This window comes from Phodopus roborovskii, unplaced genomic scaffold, assembly GCF_943737965.1.
Source record: "Phodopus roborovskii unplaced genomic scaffold, PHOROB, whole genome shotgun sequence".
In the NCBI taxonomy this organism is placed as follows: Eukaryota; Metazoa; Chordata; class Mammalia; order Rodentia; family Cricetidae; genus Phodopus; species Phodopus roborovskii.
In genome coordinates this window covers 53,126-66,699 of record NW_026125894.1, presented here as the reverse complement: position 1 = coordinate 66,699, position 13,574 = coordinate 53,126, and the positions used below count along the sequence as shown (strand labels likewise).

The following is a 13,574-nucleotide window of genomic DNA, read 5'->3' as shown; positions in this document are numbered from 1 at the left end:
TGAGGTAGTCATCGCTTCTGCTTGTCCCAAAGCATGAAGGAAATTAAGTTGTGGTCTCCCAGGTATCATAGCCAGAACCATAATTGATGTCCCTCCTAGCTGGCTTTGAGGCTTAGTTCCCTTTGCATCTTTTTTTTGCTCCTATCTCCCCTCCCCCAGTCATGCGATGCAGGAAGAGAGCGCAAATGATATGGAATGTGTACAGCTGCCAACAGAGACACTGCGACAAGTGACCATTCAGCGAGACCCTATATATGGCTTTGGCTTCGTGGCCGGCAGTGAGAGGCCTGTGGTGGTTCGATCTGTGAGGCCAGGTAGGTGACCCTCAGAGGGTGCCCCCGCAATCCCTGGCTTTTGTCACCAGTACCTCTGTATCTTCCCAGAGAGCTGCGCTTCTAAGTATATGGCCTTACTAAGTAATTTACCAAGTATGGGTAAAGATTTGTCAGCTAATAACAAACCGTCGAGGTGGCTTGGGACCTGAGACAGAGACTGCAGTTAAAAGAGGACTTGGGGTGAAATCTTCCCTTTGCGCAGAACATGCATCAGAGATACATCATACCTTGGCTGAGAAAGTACCGTTCCATTTAATTTGAGTATTTATAGAATGCCTACTCTAAGGCCAGCAGTGTTGCAGGGAAGAGCAAGACACAGCTCCTGTCCTCAAGAATCTAGGGGGGAGGCAGAGAAATGGCTTAGTGAATAAAAGCACTTGCTGCGTGCCTGATAACCTAAGTTTGATCCCTGGAATCCACATAAATGTGGAAGGAAAGAATCAACTCCACAAAACTATCCTCTGACATCTGTGCACTCATGCATCGTGTCCATACTCACTTCACACACACGCAAGCACACACGCAAAGAACCTGATCTCCAGGCCATGGAGACTATTCATGAGATATATGAGCTAGTGAAGACCATACTGTCAACTGTCAACAGCAGAAGCTCCTATTGAGAAGCATCACCAATGGCCTGTATTTCACTTTGTTGAGTTCTCACCGCCAAGCCAGCAAGGTAGGAGGCACCACTCCCCTTTTACAAATGAGGACACTGAGGCATAGCAGGGTGGGTCAACTAGGAAACTGACGAACAAGAGTTTGCTCAGAGTCTGTCTGAGTTGGTGAGGGGCAAGTTGGGCTTGAAAAGAACTGCATGAGATAGGAAATTGGACAGACCCCAGTCCCTAAATATGAAACTCTGCCATTGTGAATGAAACAGAGCCACCACACTGTTGTGTTCGAATTCTCTGTGCATTGACAGGAAAGGGCTTTATTCCTCACTTGCTAGGCCCGAGGCTTGAGATGTTTACAACAGTTTCTCACTCAGTCAAAAGGAGCAGCAGAATACGAACTGGTCTTGCAGAAATTTGATGAATTTCACTATCCTCAAAGGAAAAGAGAAAAAAAAATCTGTAAGCTCTCTTCAACCAGAGGGCACAAGCAAACAAAATTCAATACAGGAGCTTGTGGATAACCTGAGGCTCCTGAGTCAGTGATACAGTTTGGCAAAAGAGTTCTGTCTTCTGATCAGAAACCAAATTTGTCTTGGGAAGAGGGAATAGGTGAAACTTGATATAAACATAGACCACCAGGAACCCCTACTTTAACTTCAAAGTAAACAGAATTTGAAGACTGGAAAGTAACCCTCCCCCATCCCATTCCTTTCCAAAAGCAGAGGAGCTGAAGGGGTAAAAAGAAAAGTCCTGGGGCTGGAGAGATGGCTCTGTGGTTAAGAGCACTGACTGCTCTCCCAGAGGACCCACATTCAATTCCCAGAATTCCTATGGCAGCTCACAACTGTCTGTAATTCCAGTTCCAGAAGACCTGACATCCATGACAAAACACCAATGCACATAAAATAAAAATAAATAAATTTTTTAAAGGATTTTCAAAAAAGAAAAGAAAAGTGGCATGATAGAGCCACAAAAAAAACTAGGAGCTGACAGGCCCTACTGTGTAAAAGATGCACCTGCTGGATGCAGAGGATATTTGCTCTGATATGAGACCATAAGGAAAGATGAAGTATCCTATAGAGGGTCACTCATGCCTCTGAAGGCCCACACACCATTTGTGCAAAAGGCAAATCAATATCACCAGTGACATGTATAGGCCTAAGGCCCAAGAAGGAAGCTGAGTTCTACGAGGACCTCTTTCACTACAAGCTAGGGAAAGAAGGAAGAAGGAACTAAGTAAAGTAGTCTCTGCCTAAGAGACTGTTATTTTCATTTTGTTGGCTTTTTTATTTGTGTTTTGTTGTTGTTGCTTTTGGTTTTGTTTGTTTGTTTTGTTTTGTTTTTCTTTTAGAGACAAGGCTTTGTGTAGCCCTGGCTAGCCTGATCGCAGATCAGCTATGTAGCCCAGGCTGGCTTTGCCTTAGTCACTGTCCTGCCTCGGGCTCTCTAGTGTTCAGATTATAGGTGTGCAGCACCACACCCATTTTATTTGGTTCTAGGGTGTCAGCCCATGGCCTAGTGTATGCCAAGCAAGCGCTCTACCAGCTGAGCTACATCCTTAGCCAAAGACAGTTGTTTTCGACAGACATAGAAGTAATGGGACAAATGGAAGAAATTGTCCCTTGGAAGCTCCAATAGGTGTCATTCATTCAGTTCTTACCAACAGCAATCAGCTATTTTGTATTCTTTCTTTCGTTCTGTTTTTGAGACAGTATCTTACTCAGGCTAAGTTGATCTTCAAATCACTGTGTAGTTATAACTGACCTTCAAATCCTGATCCTCCTGCCTCCACTTCCCAAGTACAAAGGGTACAGGCATGGGCCACTTTACCTGGCTTCGTTGGCTATTTTAAATATTATACATTCATCATCTCATTTATCTTTCCAAAATTCTCATGATGTATAGGCACTGTCATTTTCTCAGTGAACAGATAAGTGACTGGGAGACATTAGAAGTCTCACTCAAGGTCACATGGTAAATTGCAACTGCAAGATTAGAGCCCAGTTCTTTGCGGCTACAAAGTATATAATTGTCAACCCCATGCCCACAATTCCTGAAATCACTGAGCTGTCATGAGGCATGGCCTAGCAAATGTCATTGCTGTTCCATTGGTGACTCCTGCTGGTTGCGCTGGCTTAGGTGTCCTCTGCACCTGAGTCCCAAGCACTAGCACCATTGAGATACACTCAAGTGACTTTTTATTTTTGCACTTGGTATTGAACTCCATGTATGCTGGGCCATAAAAACCTCACCTCTTCACTGTCTTCACTTTTTTTTTTTTATCTTAACACAGGGTCTTGCTAAGTTTCCCAGACTAGCCTTGAACTTACTTAGCAGCCCCAGCACCCTTGAACTTCAGATCTTCCTGTCTTAGCCTCCCTAGCATTTGGGATAATAGGCCTGTGACATATTTACTATGTATATGTTTAGGAAGTAAATAGACAGCACACTTCTTCATGGAGAGAAAAGTTGGAATCTGACCTTTTAAAAATGGCCACAAATAATAATCAAGGCCAGTTTGACAGTGGCTTATATCACTTAGCTTTCTTTAGGGTTTGAGTCATGTTGAACCTGTTTTCTCTCTCTCTCTCTCTCTCTCTCTCTCTCTCTCTCTCTCTCTCTCTCTCTCTCTCTCTCTCTCTCTCTCTCTCTCTCTCTCTCTCTCTCTCTCTGAAGCTTTTCTCAAGAAAGAAAAAAGGGAGGAAGGAAGGAACTCTCCTAGATTGCAGGGGCAGCGCCGCCTGTGGCGCCTCTCTGTCCCTACTTTTTGCCTTATAACCAAGGCATGTAGCTTTCCCACAGATCAGTTCTCAACCTCACCATTAGAGACAGGAAGGCAGCAAGCAGATCTCCTGCTGCCTCAGAGACCTGTTCTTTGTTTACACATTTGTAGGGCATAGCATCTCTCAGCCTTGGAAAAATTTTAACCCTTTAGCTCTTAAAATCCATTCCCCTATCTCCAAGCACGTGAATGCCTAAACAATTCCAGAAAAAAAGTATGAATAATATTCAAGTGAGAAGATTCCTTCCCCTGCTTTTGTCAATTGTACCACCTCCAGAAGTCCGGAAGCCATTCATTTTGCCTAAGTAAACCCCTCAAATGAGACAGAAGTCTCTGTTCCTCTTTGGAACCAACCCAGCCAGACATAACTGCATGTGAGTCTAGGGCCTTTTGCTCCTACGTCATGCTCTGCTAAAGGGACTCTACTCCACTCTCTCTTCATTCCTCTGTCCTCCATGGGGAGAAGCCTGAGCTGAAAAACAAACACCTCTGTCACTGTGCCTCAGTCTGCATCATCTGCAGGCCTCTACTGGAGTCCTCTCCCTCCCTCTCTCTCTCTCTCCCTCCCTCTCTCTCTCTCTCTCTCTGTCTCTGTCTCTCTCTCTGCCTCTCTCTCTCTCTCTGTCTCTCTCTGCCTCTCTCTCTCTCTCTCTCTCTCTCTCTCTCTCTCTCTCTCTCTCTCTCTCTCTCTCTGTCTTCCCTCAGGCAATGTGGCTTTTGCCCAGACTTGCATTTTCCCTGGCAATATATCTGAGCCCTCATGCCTCTCTCCTCTCCTCTGCAGGAGGCCCCTCTGAGGACAAGCTCCTGGCTGGTGACCAGATTGTGGCTATTAATGAGGAGGACGTGAGTGAAGCCCCCAGGGAGAGGTTCATAGAACTCATCAGGTAACAGGGGCCTCTGGGGGCCTTGACAGGAGCCGAGCAGTGTCCCCACCCCTGTCCCCACAGTGGCAAAGGCCCTAGAGAGAAACCAGTAAGGGTCACCGTAGGCCTCACATACTCTGCCAGTAACGTGAGTAAACAACAACAAAAAGTCTTCCTACTCCAGCCTCTCCTCTATCCTCCCCAACTTGTTTCTGCATCCAAGCCCCTTGGAGGTTTCGAGTTACTGTGCAGCTGGACAGGTCAAGTGAGTGACGAGAATCCAATATGCCATTAAAAGGACACTCTGAGATAAGCAAAGTCCAAGCAGACACACACATACCCACTCTTTGTCCCCACACCACATGCTCACACCTTTGCATAGTTGTCTTAAGAAGAAACGACAGGATAGAAGTGAAGTCTAAATGGAATGAACTAGCCTCCGGTTGGGGGACTCTGTCTCTCTGCTCTCTCTCTCTCTCTCTCTCTCTCTCTCTCTCTCTCTCTCTCTCTCTCTCTCTCTCTTGCTGGCTCGCTGGCTCACTCTGCTTCGTCTAATCTGCCTTCGTCTGTGCTCTTGTCCCCTTCTACTTACGTGTTTCAAAGTCTTTTCCTTCTATTCATCTTTCTGGGACTCCCCAAAGCCCGCCTTTTCCCAGAAACACTCGGTGACTTTTAGAGGCAGACTTGGCATTTTGTGTGTGGTATAGCACTCTCCTATCTGCTGGAGAGGGTTAGGGACACTCTGGCCGAAAGTCCAGAGTAGATCTCTGCCGTACTCCCCGCTGCAGCTCCACGCCTCCTAATGTCTCTGATCTCTGTTTGTCTCTTCTTCAAGTCGATTGTCCGTTGCATTGCCCTACACTTCACACTGTGCCCTTCACCCTCCGCAAGCACACCAGGGTTGGGAGAGCTCCCTTTTTCCCCATCAGTACCTGCTGGGGTTCTTTCGGCTTTGCCCCTCAGAAGTCCTCCTTTGCTTCTAGTGGCTGTCTTTTGTACCCTAGAACAAAGTGGTCAAATTTTGTGAGGGATTCTGGAGCTCCTTTGGTGTCACAACAAACCTTACTCTTTTGATAACTCATGTTCTAATGGCTCATTCATCCATCCATCCATTCATTCACTCAATATGGATTATTGTCTCCTATGCACCAGATGCTACTTTAGACATCAAAGACACAGCCATGAATAACACACTAAACTTCTTGGCTTACTAGCATTTGCAATACTAGTAAAAAGGAACACTACAAACAGTGAACAGGGTGAGTAATGATAAAGAAGAGCTAATGTAAAGACCCTGAAGACAGCACTGTCTGCCCTTTGTGAAGGAGGAACACGGGAGATGCCCCAAGAGTCTGGTAAGACAATGGAGGGAACATTGTTAAAGATAAATCCAGATTGTGGAGAACCCTATAAGTCATTGTAAAAACTAGCTTTCTTCATAATGGAATGAGGAAAACTGGCAAGGACTGGAGTGGGTGACTATATGTCCCTTCCCTACTAAACTTAAACAGCTGAGGAGTCTCCCTACAATACAATTCTTTGCTCTGATAAATCCCCAGATCTTGGAGCTGATTGGTCAATGGACTTCAACAAATGTGGGAAATGTTCCTTAATAGTCCCTAGGCAGGAGTCTTAGACAAAAATGAATCGCTGAAATCAAGGTAGCTTTGATATTGTTGCTGCTGCTGCAACTGCTGCTGCTGGAGATGATAGTGGTAGTATTTGAGACAGAGTCTTGGTATATAGTCCAGGCTGGTCTCAAACTCATTATCTTCCTGCCTCAGCCACCTAGGTGCTAGAATTATAGGTCTGTGGTGTGAGACCCGGCACGACTCTCCTTGAATGCCTTGGTCCCTATAAATATCTGAAAAAGACCAACAAGGAGAGGGAAAACTCCTTCAGGGAAAACTATTCCCATTTCACTCGGTTATTTTAAAAGATCATGTATTCCTGCTAGAGAATTTTCTTAGCCCATACCTCTTTGATCATTGGCACAACTCTTGTTGGAACAGTTTTGAATTCTTCATCCTTTTGAATATTTGCTATCTGGAGTGTCTGGGCTTCCATCTGTTGCTCCTTAGCTCTCATTTTTTGGTCCCTCAATTAAAACAAATCTGCTGAGTATGAGTCACAATGACCAAATAACCTCCTTTGGGTTTTTCCTTTGAGTTTTGCTTCTTGCTTAAATACCAAATTGCCAATAATCAGCGTACATGGTTCCCAGGACTCTGGCTGTGTGCCCTTTAACTTCTATAATTCAGGCCTGCAGTTTTCCTTGAGAATGTTCTAGTCAACAGATAAAATCGTACCTAAGGTTTAGTGGTTTCTGCAGAGAATGCGAGAAGGACTGTGAAAAGAAAACCTGAAAAATGACAAGCCCAGAGGTAATGCTAATACCATTGCTGAGCACCCGTGTGAACCAATATGGATGGTTTTGTGTCAACTTCCACAAATGATGGGAGGCGAGGCAACCATGCAGATCCTCAGATTACCCTCTGTCCTAATCCATATACTGGAATGCAACCCAGGGGAACATTCTGGTGTTGCTTCTTGTACTAGATGAATACCTAGTGCATGATATACTGCTCTCCTGTTCCCTCTTTTCTCTGTAGGAGTGCTAAGGAATCCATCGTTCTTACAGTTCTGCACACTCATCAGGTGAGTGAGCCTCTGTGCCATCTGCCCTTCATTCTGCCTCCTGCCTAAGAAGAGATGACTCCACCTTGAAAAGTGGCAGCCTAGGATAGAAAAGGGATCAGAGACCCAGGAAGAGGGATAATAAAGTAGAGCAGACCTGAGAGGCACAGATTTAGGAGCGAACTTAAAGATGATCTCTACCGCCCTATCCAGGGCTAAAGATTTTGAAGAGCCATGCAGTGCTGTTATATGCCCTAGCTTTACCAAGTTAAATTGCCCCCCACACCTCAGCTTAGAGTCTTTCTTCCACCATGTGTTTGCTATGCTTCATCTGAAGCATAGTGACAATCTCCCATGAAGTTCTGCCAGGTAGCAGGCAGTGGGTGCTACTTTTATTTATCCAATAAAGACTAAATGACCTGTGATGTGTGAGACCTAGTGCTATGTTTGAAGTATTTTAGATAAAATTGCTGGAATGGCTGGGGATGATAACTCAATGATAAAGTACTTGTCTAACATGCTCAGTGCCATGGGCTTGACTCCTGGCACCATACAAACAATTACTTAATTGAAAAATGAAGTTATACCAGGTGGGCTGCCTCACACCTTTAACCCCAGCACTTGAAAGGCAGAAGGTGGATCTCTGTGATTTCTAAGGCATCCTAGTCTACATAGCAAGTTCCAGGCCAGCCAGAGTTACATAGTGAGACACAGTTGGAGCAGAGCTTCATTTTGCTCCTAATACATTCAGTGTATGTGTGACCTTGGGTGAGTCCCCTTTTCTAATCTGTTCCTTGGTCTGTAAATTGATGTTTGGAGCTGGACAATGTTGCCAAACATGCATTATCCTAACAATCAGCACAAAGGTTATTAGGAGGGGAAATCTCCAATCTCCCTTTCCTAGACGTTGGATTCTGTCAGTTTCCATTACTAGCATATATCCTTACAGGAACCTAACTTAAATCACAAACCCAGATGCAAAACTTCCATGTGTAAAACTTGAAACCCCCCACTCCACCTCCAGCCCATCTGTCCTTTTCTAATGTCATGAAACTTCCTTGTACCCCAGCACTGATGGCCCACTGCATTGAAGGAGACTAAACCAAAGGTGGGCCTTGAGAAAGGACAGGGTGTCAAAGGCACCAGGCACAGACAGGGAAAGTGTTTGCAATGAGAGACATCTGAGCACGTAAAGCCAGAAGCGGAGCATTGGCACAAGCCTAGGCTCACAAAATAAACCAGCAATCAGCTACTTGGCCCCATGGTGGCCAGCTCTTTTCAGTCTTACACACACATGTGAACACACACACACTCACATGCATATGCACACATGCTCAGTATATACACATTGCACTCACACACTACAACATGCACAATGCGCCAGACAAACAGGCATTCTGTGGGTGCTGTGAACTGCCCTTTCCCACCTTATTGCTTAATGTGCCGTTGCCTGGAGAGCCATGGACAGTCAATCTCTACCTGTCCTATACTGAAGACAGCACTAGTTCTGCCCTCAGTGCATGCACTTTGTAAGGCTGGGATTTAGACTGCTGAGCCAGGCATGGTAGTCCACACCTGTAATTCGAGCGCTCAGAAGGCAGAGACAGGAAGATCAGTTGAAAGGCAGTCTCGGCTACATAGTGTGTTCAAGGCCAACCTGGGTTACGTGAGACCCTGTGTCCACTCTCCCTGCTCCCATCAGTAAAAAGAATTTGCTACTCTGATCAGAGGCAAATATTGGGTTACTCTGTTAATCTGGTCTTTTCAAATATCACCTTTCTCCAGAGACTTTTTCTTGACTACCATTACTAAGACAGCATCTACCCATCATTATCTCTGGCTTCTGCTTATTTTTTCTTCAAAGCTCAAACACTATTTTTTGCGTTGACTTTCCTTTTATTCATCTCTAATATATTACATCCTAACCACAGCTTCTTCTCCACTCCTCCAAGTTCCCCAACACACACACACACACACACACACACACACACACACACACACACACGTCCCCCCTCCCCCAGATCCACTCCTCCTTCCTTTCCCTTCAGAAAAGAGCAGACCTCCCGGGGACATCCACATAATAAGTAACAATAACCCTAGGCACAAATGGCTGGAGGGGGCAACCCAGTAAGAGGAAAAGTGTCCTATCAATAAGCAAAAGAATCAGCGACAGCCCCTACTCCCACTGTTAGGAGTCCCACAAAACACCAAGCTAAGCAGCCATAACATATATGAGCAGAACCTAGGTCAGACCCCCTACAGGCTCCCTGATCCCTGTGAGCTCCCATGAGGCCCTGCCAATTGATTCTGAAGGCCGTGTTCTTGTGGTGTCCCTAACCCCTCTGGTTCTTCTGAACCTTCCTCCCTCTCCTCTGAAGGACTTCCTGAGCTCTGCCTAATGTTTGGCTGTGGGTCTCTGCATTTGCTCCCATCAGTTGCTGGATGAAGCCTCTCTGATGACGATTATGCTAGACTCACTGCAGTCTACAAGTATAGCAGAGTATCATTAGGAACCCTTTCATTTACTTTTTTTTTCTTCTGCTGGTTGCAAACATTGTTTTGTTTGTTTGTTTGTTTTATTTTTGTTTTTGTTTTTTTGGGTTTTTTGTTGCTTTTTTGAGATAGGGTTTCTCTGTGTATCCCTGACTGTTCTGGAACTCACTCTGTAGGCCAGGCTAGCCTCAAACTAACAGAGATCCTCTTGCCTCTGCCTCCCAAATGTTGGGACTAAAGCTGTGTGCCACCACTGCCTGATGAAAATACTATATTCTACGTTATTTTCTTTTGAGCTAGTTGTAGTCACAGAGAATTGCAAAATTAGTAGAAAGTCATCATGTTCATTATATAGCCTGTTATTACTAATGATTACATCTTCTATAACTATAGAATATTATATCAGAATTAGGAAATCAGAGAAATGGCTCCTTCCTGTAATCCCAGCCCTTCCAAAGTTGAGGCAAGAAAATTTGAGTGACAGGAATTAGTCATAGTTCTCTAGAGGAACAGAATTTACAGAACAAAACTTCAGTTCAGTCGACAAGGATGGGTGTCTCAGCTGGTCTTCACTATATTCCGGAGTCTCAAAGTAGGCTCCAACACCAGTGAAGGAATGGACTTGCTAGCAAGACACAAGCCAGGAGGCAAAGAGCAAGCTTCCTTCTTCAGAGTCCTTTATATAGGCTGCCAGCAGAAGGTGTGGCCCACATTAAAGTAGATCTTCCCACCTCAAAAGATCTAGATTAAAGCTGTACCTTGGCATCTGAAAAGATCTGGATTAAAAGTAGCTTTTCCCACTAGAAATGATTTAATTAAGAAAAAAAAAATCCCTTACAGGTATAATCAGCTGCATGGGTTTTAGTTCATTTCAGATACAATCAACTTAACTGCCAGTAATAGCCATCACCCATAAACTACATATGAAAATCCTGCTTCAAAAAGAATAAACATACATAACTTTTTTCAGGATTATAGCACTGATCCTATACATATACACAGTTTCACATGAATTTATCAATGATATACATCCACCAATATAATCAAAGCATTGTAAAAATCTACCATAAAAAAGATCACATATGGTGCCCTTATATAGACACACCCTCTCCTCCCACTCCATCTGAAATCCCTGTTAACCACTAATCTGTTCTCCATTTCTGTATTATTTCAACAATACTATAAAAATGGAACAATATGGTATAATATCACATGGAACCATTGGGACTTAACTCTGTTTCATTCAGCATATTGCCCCTGAGATTCATTCAAAATGTGTGTGGCAATATTTTCTTGCCTTTATTGTAGAATAGTATCCCATGGTGTGAATGCACCAGTTTAGTTAATCATCTACCATTGAAGGGCCTCTGGGTTGCATCTAATTTGGGGCTATTATGAATAAAGCTGCTATAAACATTTGTGTTTCTTGTGAGCCATAAGAACTCATTCCTCTGGGATAAATCCTCAGGAGTGTGATTGCTGGGTCATATAGTAAGTATGTGTTTAGTTTAAATAACTGCCGGATGGTTTTCCAGAGTGGCTTTATCATCTCACCTTCCCTTGAAACATTATGGTAATATTTTTGTTTTCTGTGTCCCTTATTAGAATGTCACCTTGAAAGGGTGGAGACTATGTTTTCTTGAAGCTATATCCCAGACACCTGGAATAGCATCTGGCACGGAAGAGATATTAATAAATACTGGTTGGAGGAAGGAAGCCCAGGTTCCAGCCATCTAAACAACCTAAACTCAAATTACCAGACTGATATGCAGAATGAGAATCTAACATTTTCCCCACATCCATCCTAACCATCCTTCCTCCCATTCCACCCACATCTGATGCCACAGCTTCTCCATCTCATGGCCCCTTTGTAATCACCAGACTGCTTTTCTTCTTCTCCTCATGTATTTCTTAGTTCTTATTGACCTTCTGGTTATTTTATTTGTATTACTTGATGTCTCTTCTAATAGCATTCATTTCCTTTAAAACCTGGCTGATTATGCCTATCTTTCAAACAGAATTGCCTGACTAACCATGATGAGGGCTTCTAACTCATTCAACTCATTCATGGACATTTATCAAGTGCTTGCTATTTTGGCCACTTATATAGGCTGGAAATATAGCTGTTTGTAAAACAGGCATGACTCCTTCCCTTGGGTAGCTCACATTCTAGGTCTTGGCTCTGTTCCCTCCAAATCCTGGGAGCACAGAAGTGGGTAGCCACATACACAGGTGGTGTAGTAGTCAAACTCTTTAGGAACCAATCAATCTTGGAAGCCTCCTAGTTGAGCCAGATGTTAACCTTTTATCTGATTTACATTTGTAAAATTTTCTCAGGGGAGAGGGCAAGTGGTGCCCAGGAAACTTAGGGGAGCAACTACTTACCAACCAGTGTGAACGAATACCTAAATATTCAACAACCAGCATGACCAAATTAGTACATCCCAACTGAATGACAGCCTTGCACACATACATGTCTATTCCATCCTTCTTAAAGACTTTGTGTACACAAGTTGCCTACTTCCTGGATTTTATTTCTAATTCTCAAAATCAACATCCTTGGTGCTTTCCTGGTTACTTGTGAACATGCTCAGGACATGAAAAGTTTGGATTGTCTGACACATGGTTCCCAACTGAGGTCAAGTAAGGAAATGAGCATTATAATTTCTCCCATCAGCGCTCATAAAGAGATGCTAAGAGGAACTGAGCATATTGGTTCATGCATCCCAAGTGCTGGGAGACTGAGGCAGCATGATCACTGGGGATTTGAGGTCATCCTTAACTAAATAGTTCTAGGCCAGTGTGTGCTACAGAGTGAGACCCAGAGATGGGGAGAGAGAGAGACTGAGAGGGAATGAAAGTGAGGGAAAGAGATTCCTCAAGGATGAAGACAGTAGAACATACTGCAGAGTGGGAAATGCTTCTCCTGTAGGGCCAGTTATCAGAGTGTTAGTCCTGAATCTGGAGCCTCTAAGTGAGGTGGCCTCCAGTGAGACACTTAACAGTTGTGATTCTCAATTTCTCCTCCTGAAATAAAGAAAAGAAAGTCTACTAGGATGAGTTCTTTTCAGGATTTAAGGTTATGGTCATAACAAAGAATTGGAAATATTTTACTGTTGTTTTGGGTTTGGGGGGGTTCTTATTTAGTTTCTGAGATTAGAGTCTTATTATGTATGTAGCACAGGATGACCTTAAAATTATAAACTTATAATGTGAAATATTGGAGCAGCTATTCACCATGCACTAATTTGGTGTTCATAGCTGTATAAAACTATTGCATCGAACAATATTCAACTAAGAGAATTTTCTCTCTCAAGCTATAGTGAAAATTTCTTGAAGACCCCAATATACACTCAATATTATACGCCCATATCAGGCAGGCACTTAGCATTTTAGAGGTGCAAGGATACTACTGCCTCTTAATGAAATCTTGCTATGTTAGAGTTTGACCACCAAATCCTTCAGAAGACAGCTCCCTGATATGTCTAGGATGTGGTAAACAATTCAGTATTTGTAATGATATCCCATAGGTGATTCTGGTGATCAGTGGGATTTAAGAAACACTGGACCAAATAATCTGTAAGGCTCCTCCCTGCTCTGGCTGATAATAGTCTAATGCCTGTTCCTTCATTTAGTGCCTAATAATGGTTCTTGGCCCTGACTCTTCATCAGAACCATCATAGAATCTCTTAAAACCATTTACATTAAAGTTTTATCCCTGACTAATAGAATTACAAGTTCTTGGGATGGGGCCTTGGTATTGGACTTTTGAAAGGGCTCTCCCAGATTATTCTAGTCTCTTTCATTTGACATTTTCCTCTTAACAGAATAAATTATACTACAA

General features: G+C 43.6%; 1 protein-coding gene across 1 annotated transcript in view; it reads left to right on the top strand.

The window, feature by feature from the left end:
- Positions 1-13,574, top strand: part of Frmpd3 (FERM and PDZ domain containing 3) — a gene marked incomplete at its 3' end in the record, with an annotated part of 83,678 nt that overhangs the window by 17,210 nt on the left and 52,894 nt on the right. Inside the window, exons 2-4 of the mRNA XM_051178918.1 lie at positions 160-314; positions 4,519-4,621; positions 7,213-7,258. Coding sequence (XP_051034875.1) covers positions 167-314; positions 4,519-4,621; positions 7,213-7,258 — 297 coding nt within the window. The remainder of the gene's footprint in view (positions 1-159; positions 315-4,518; positions 4,622-7,212; positions 7,259-13,574) is intronic.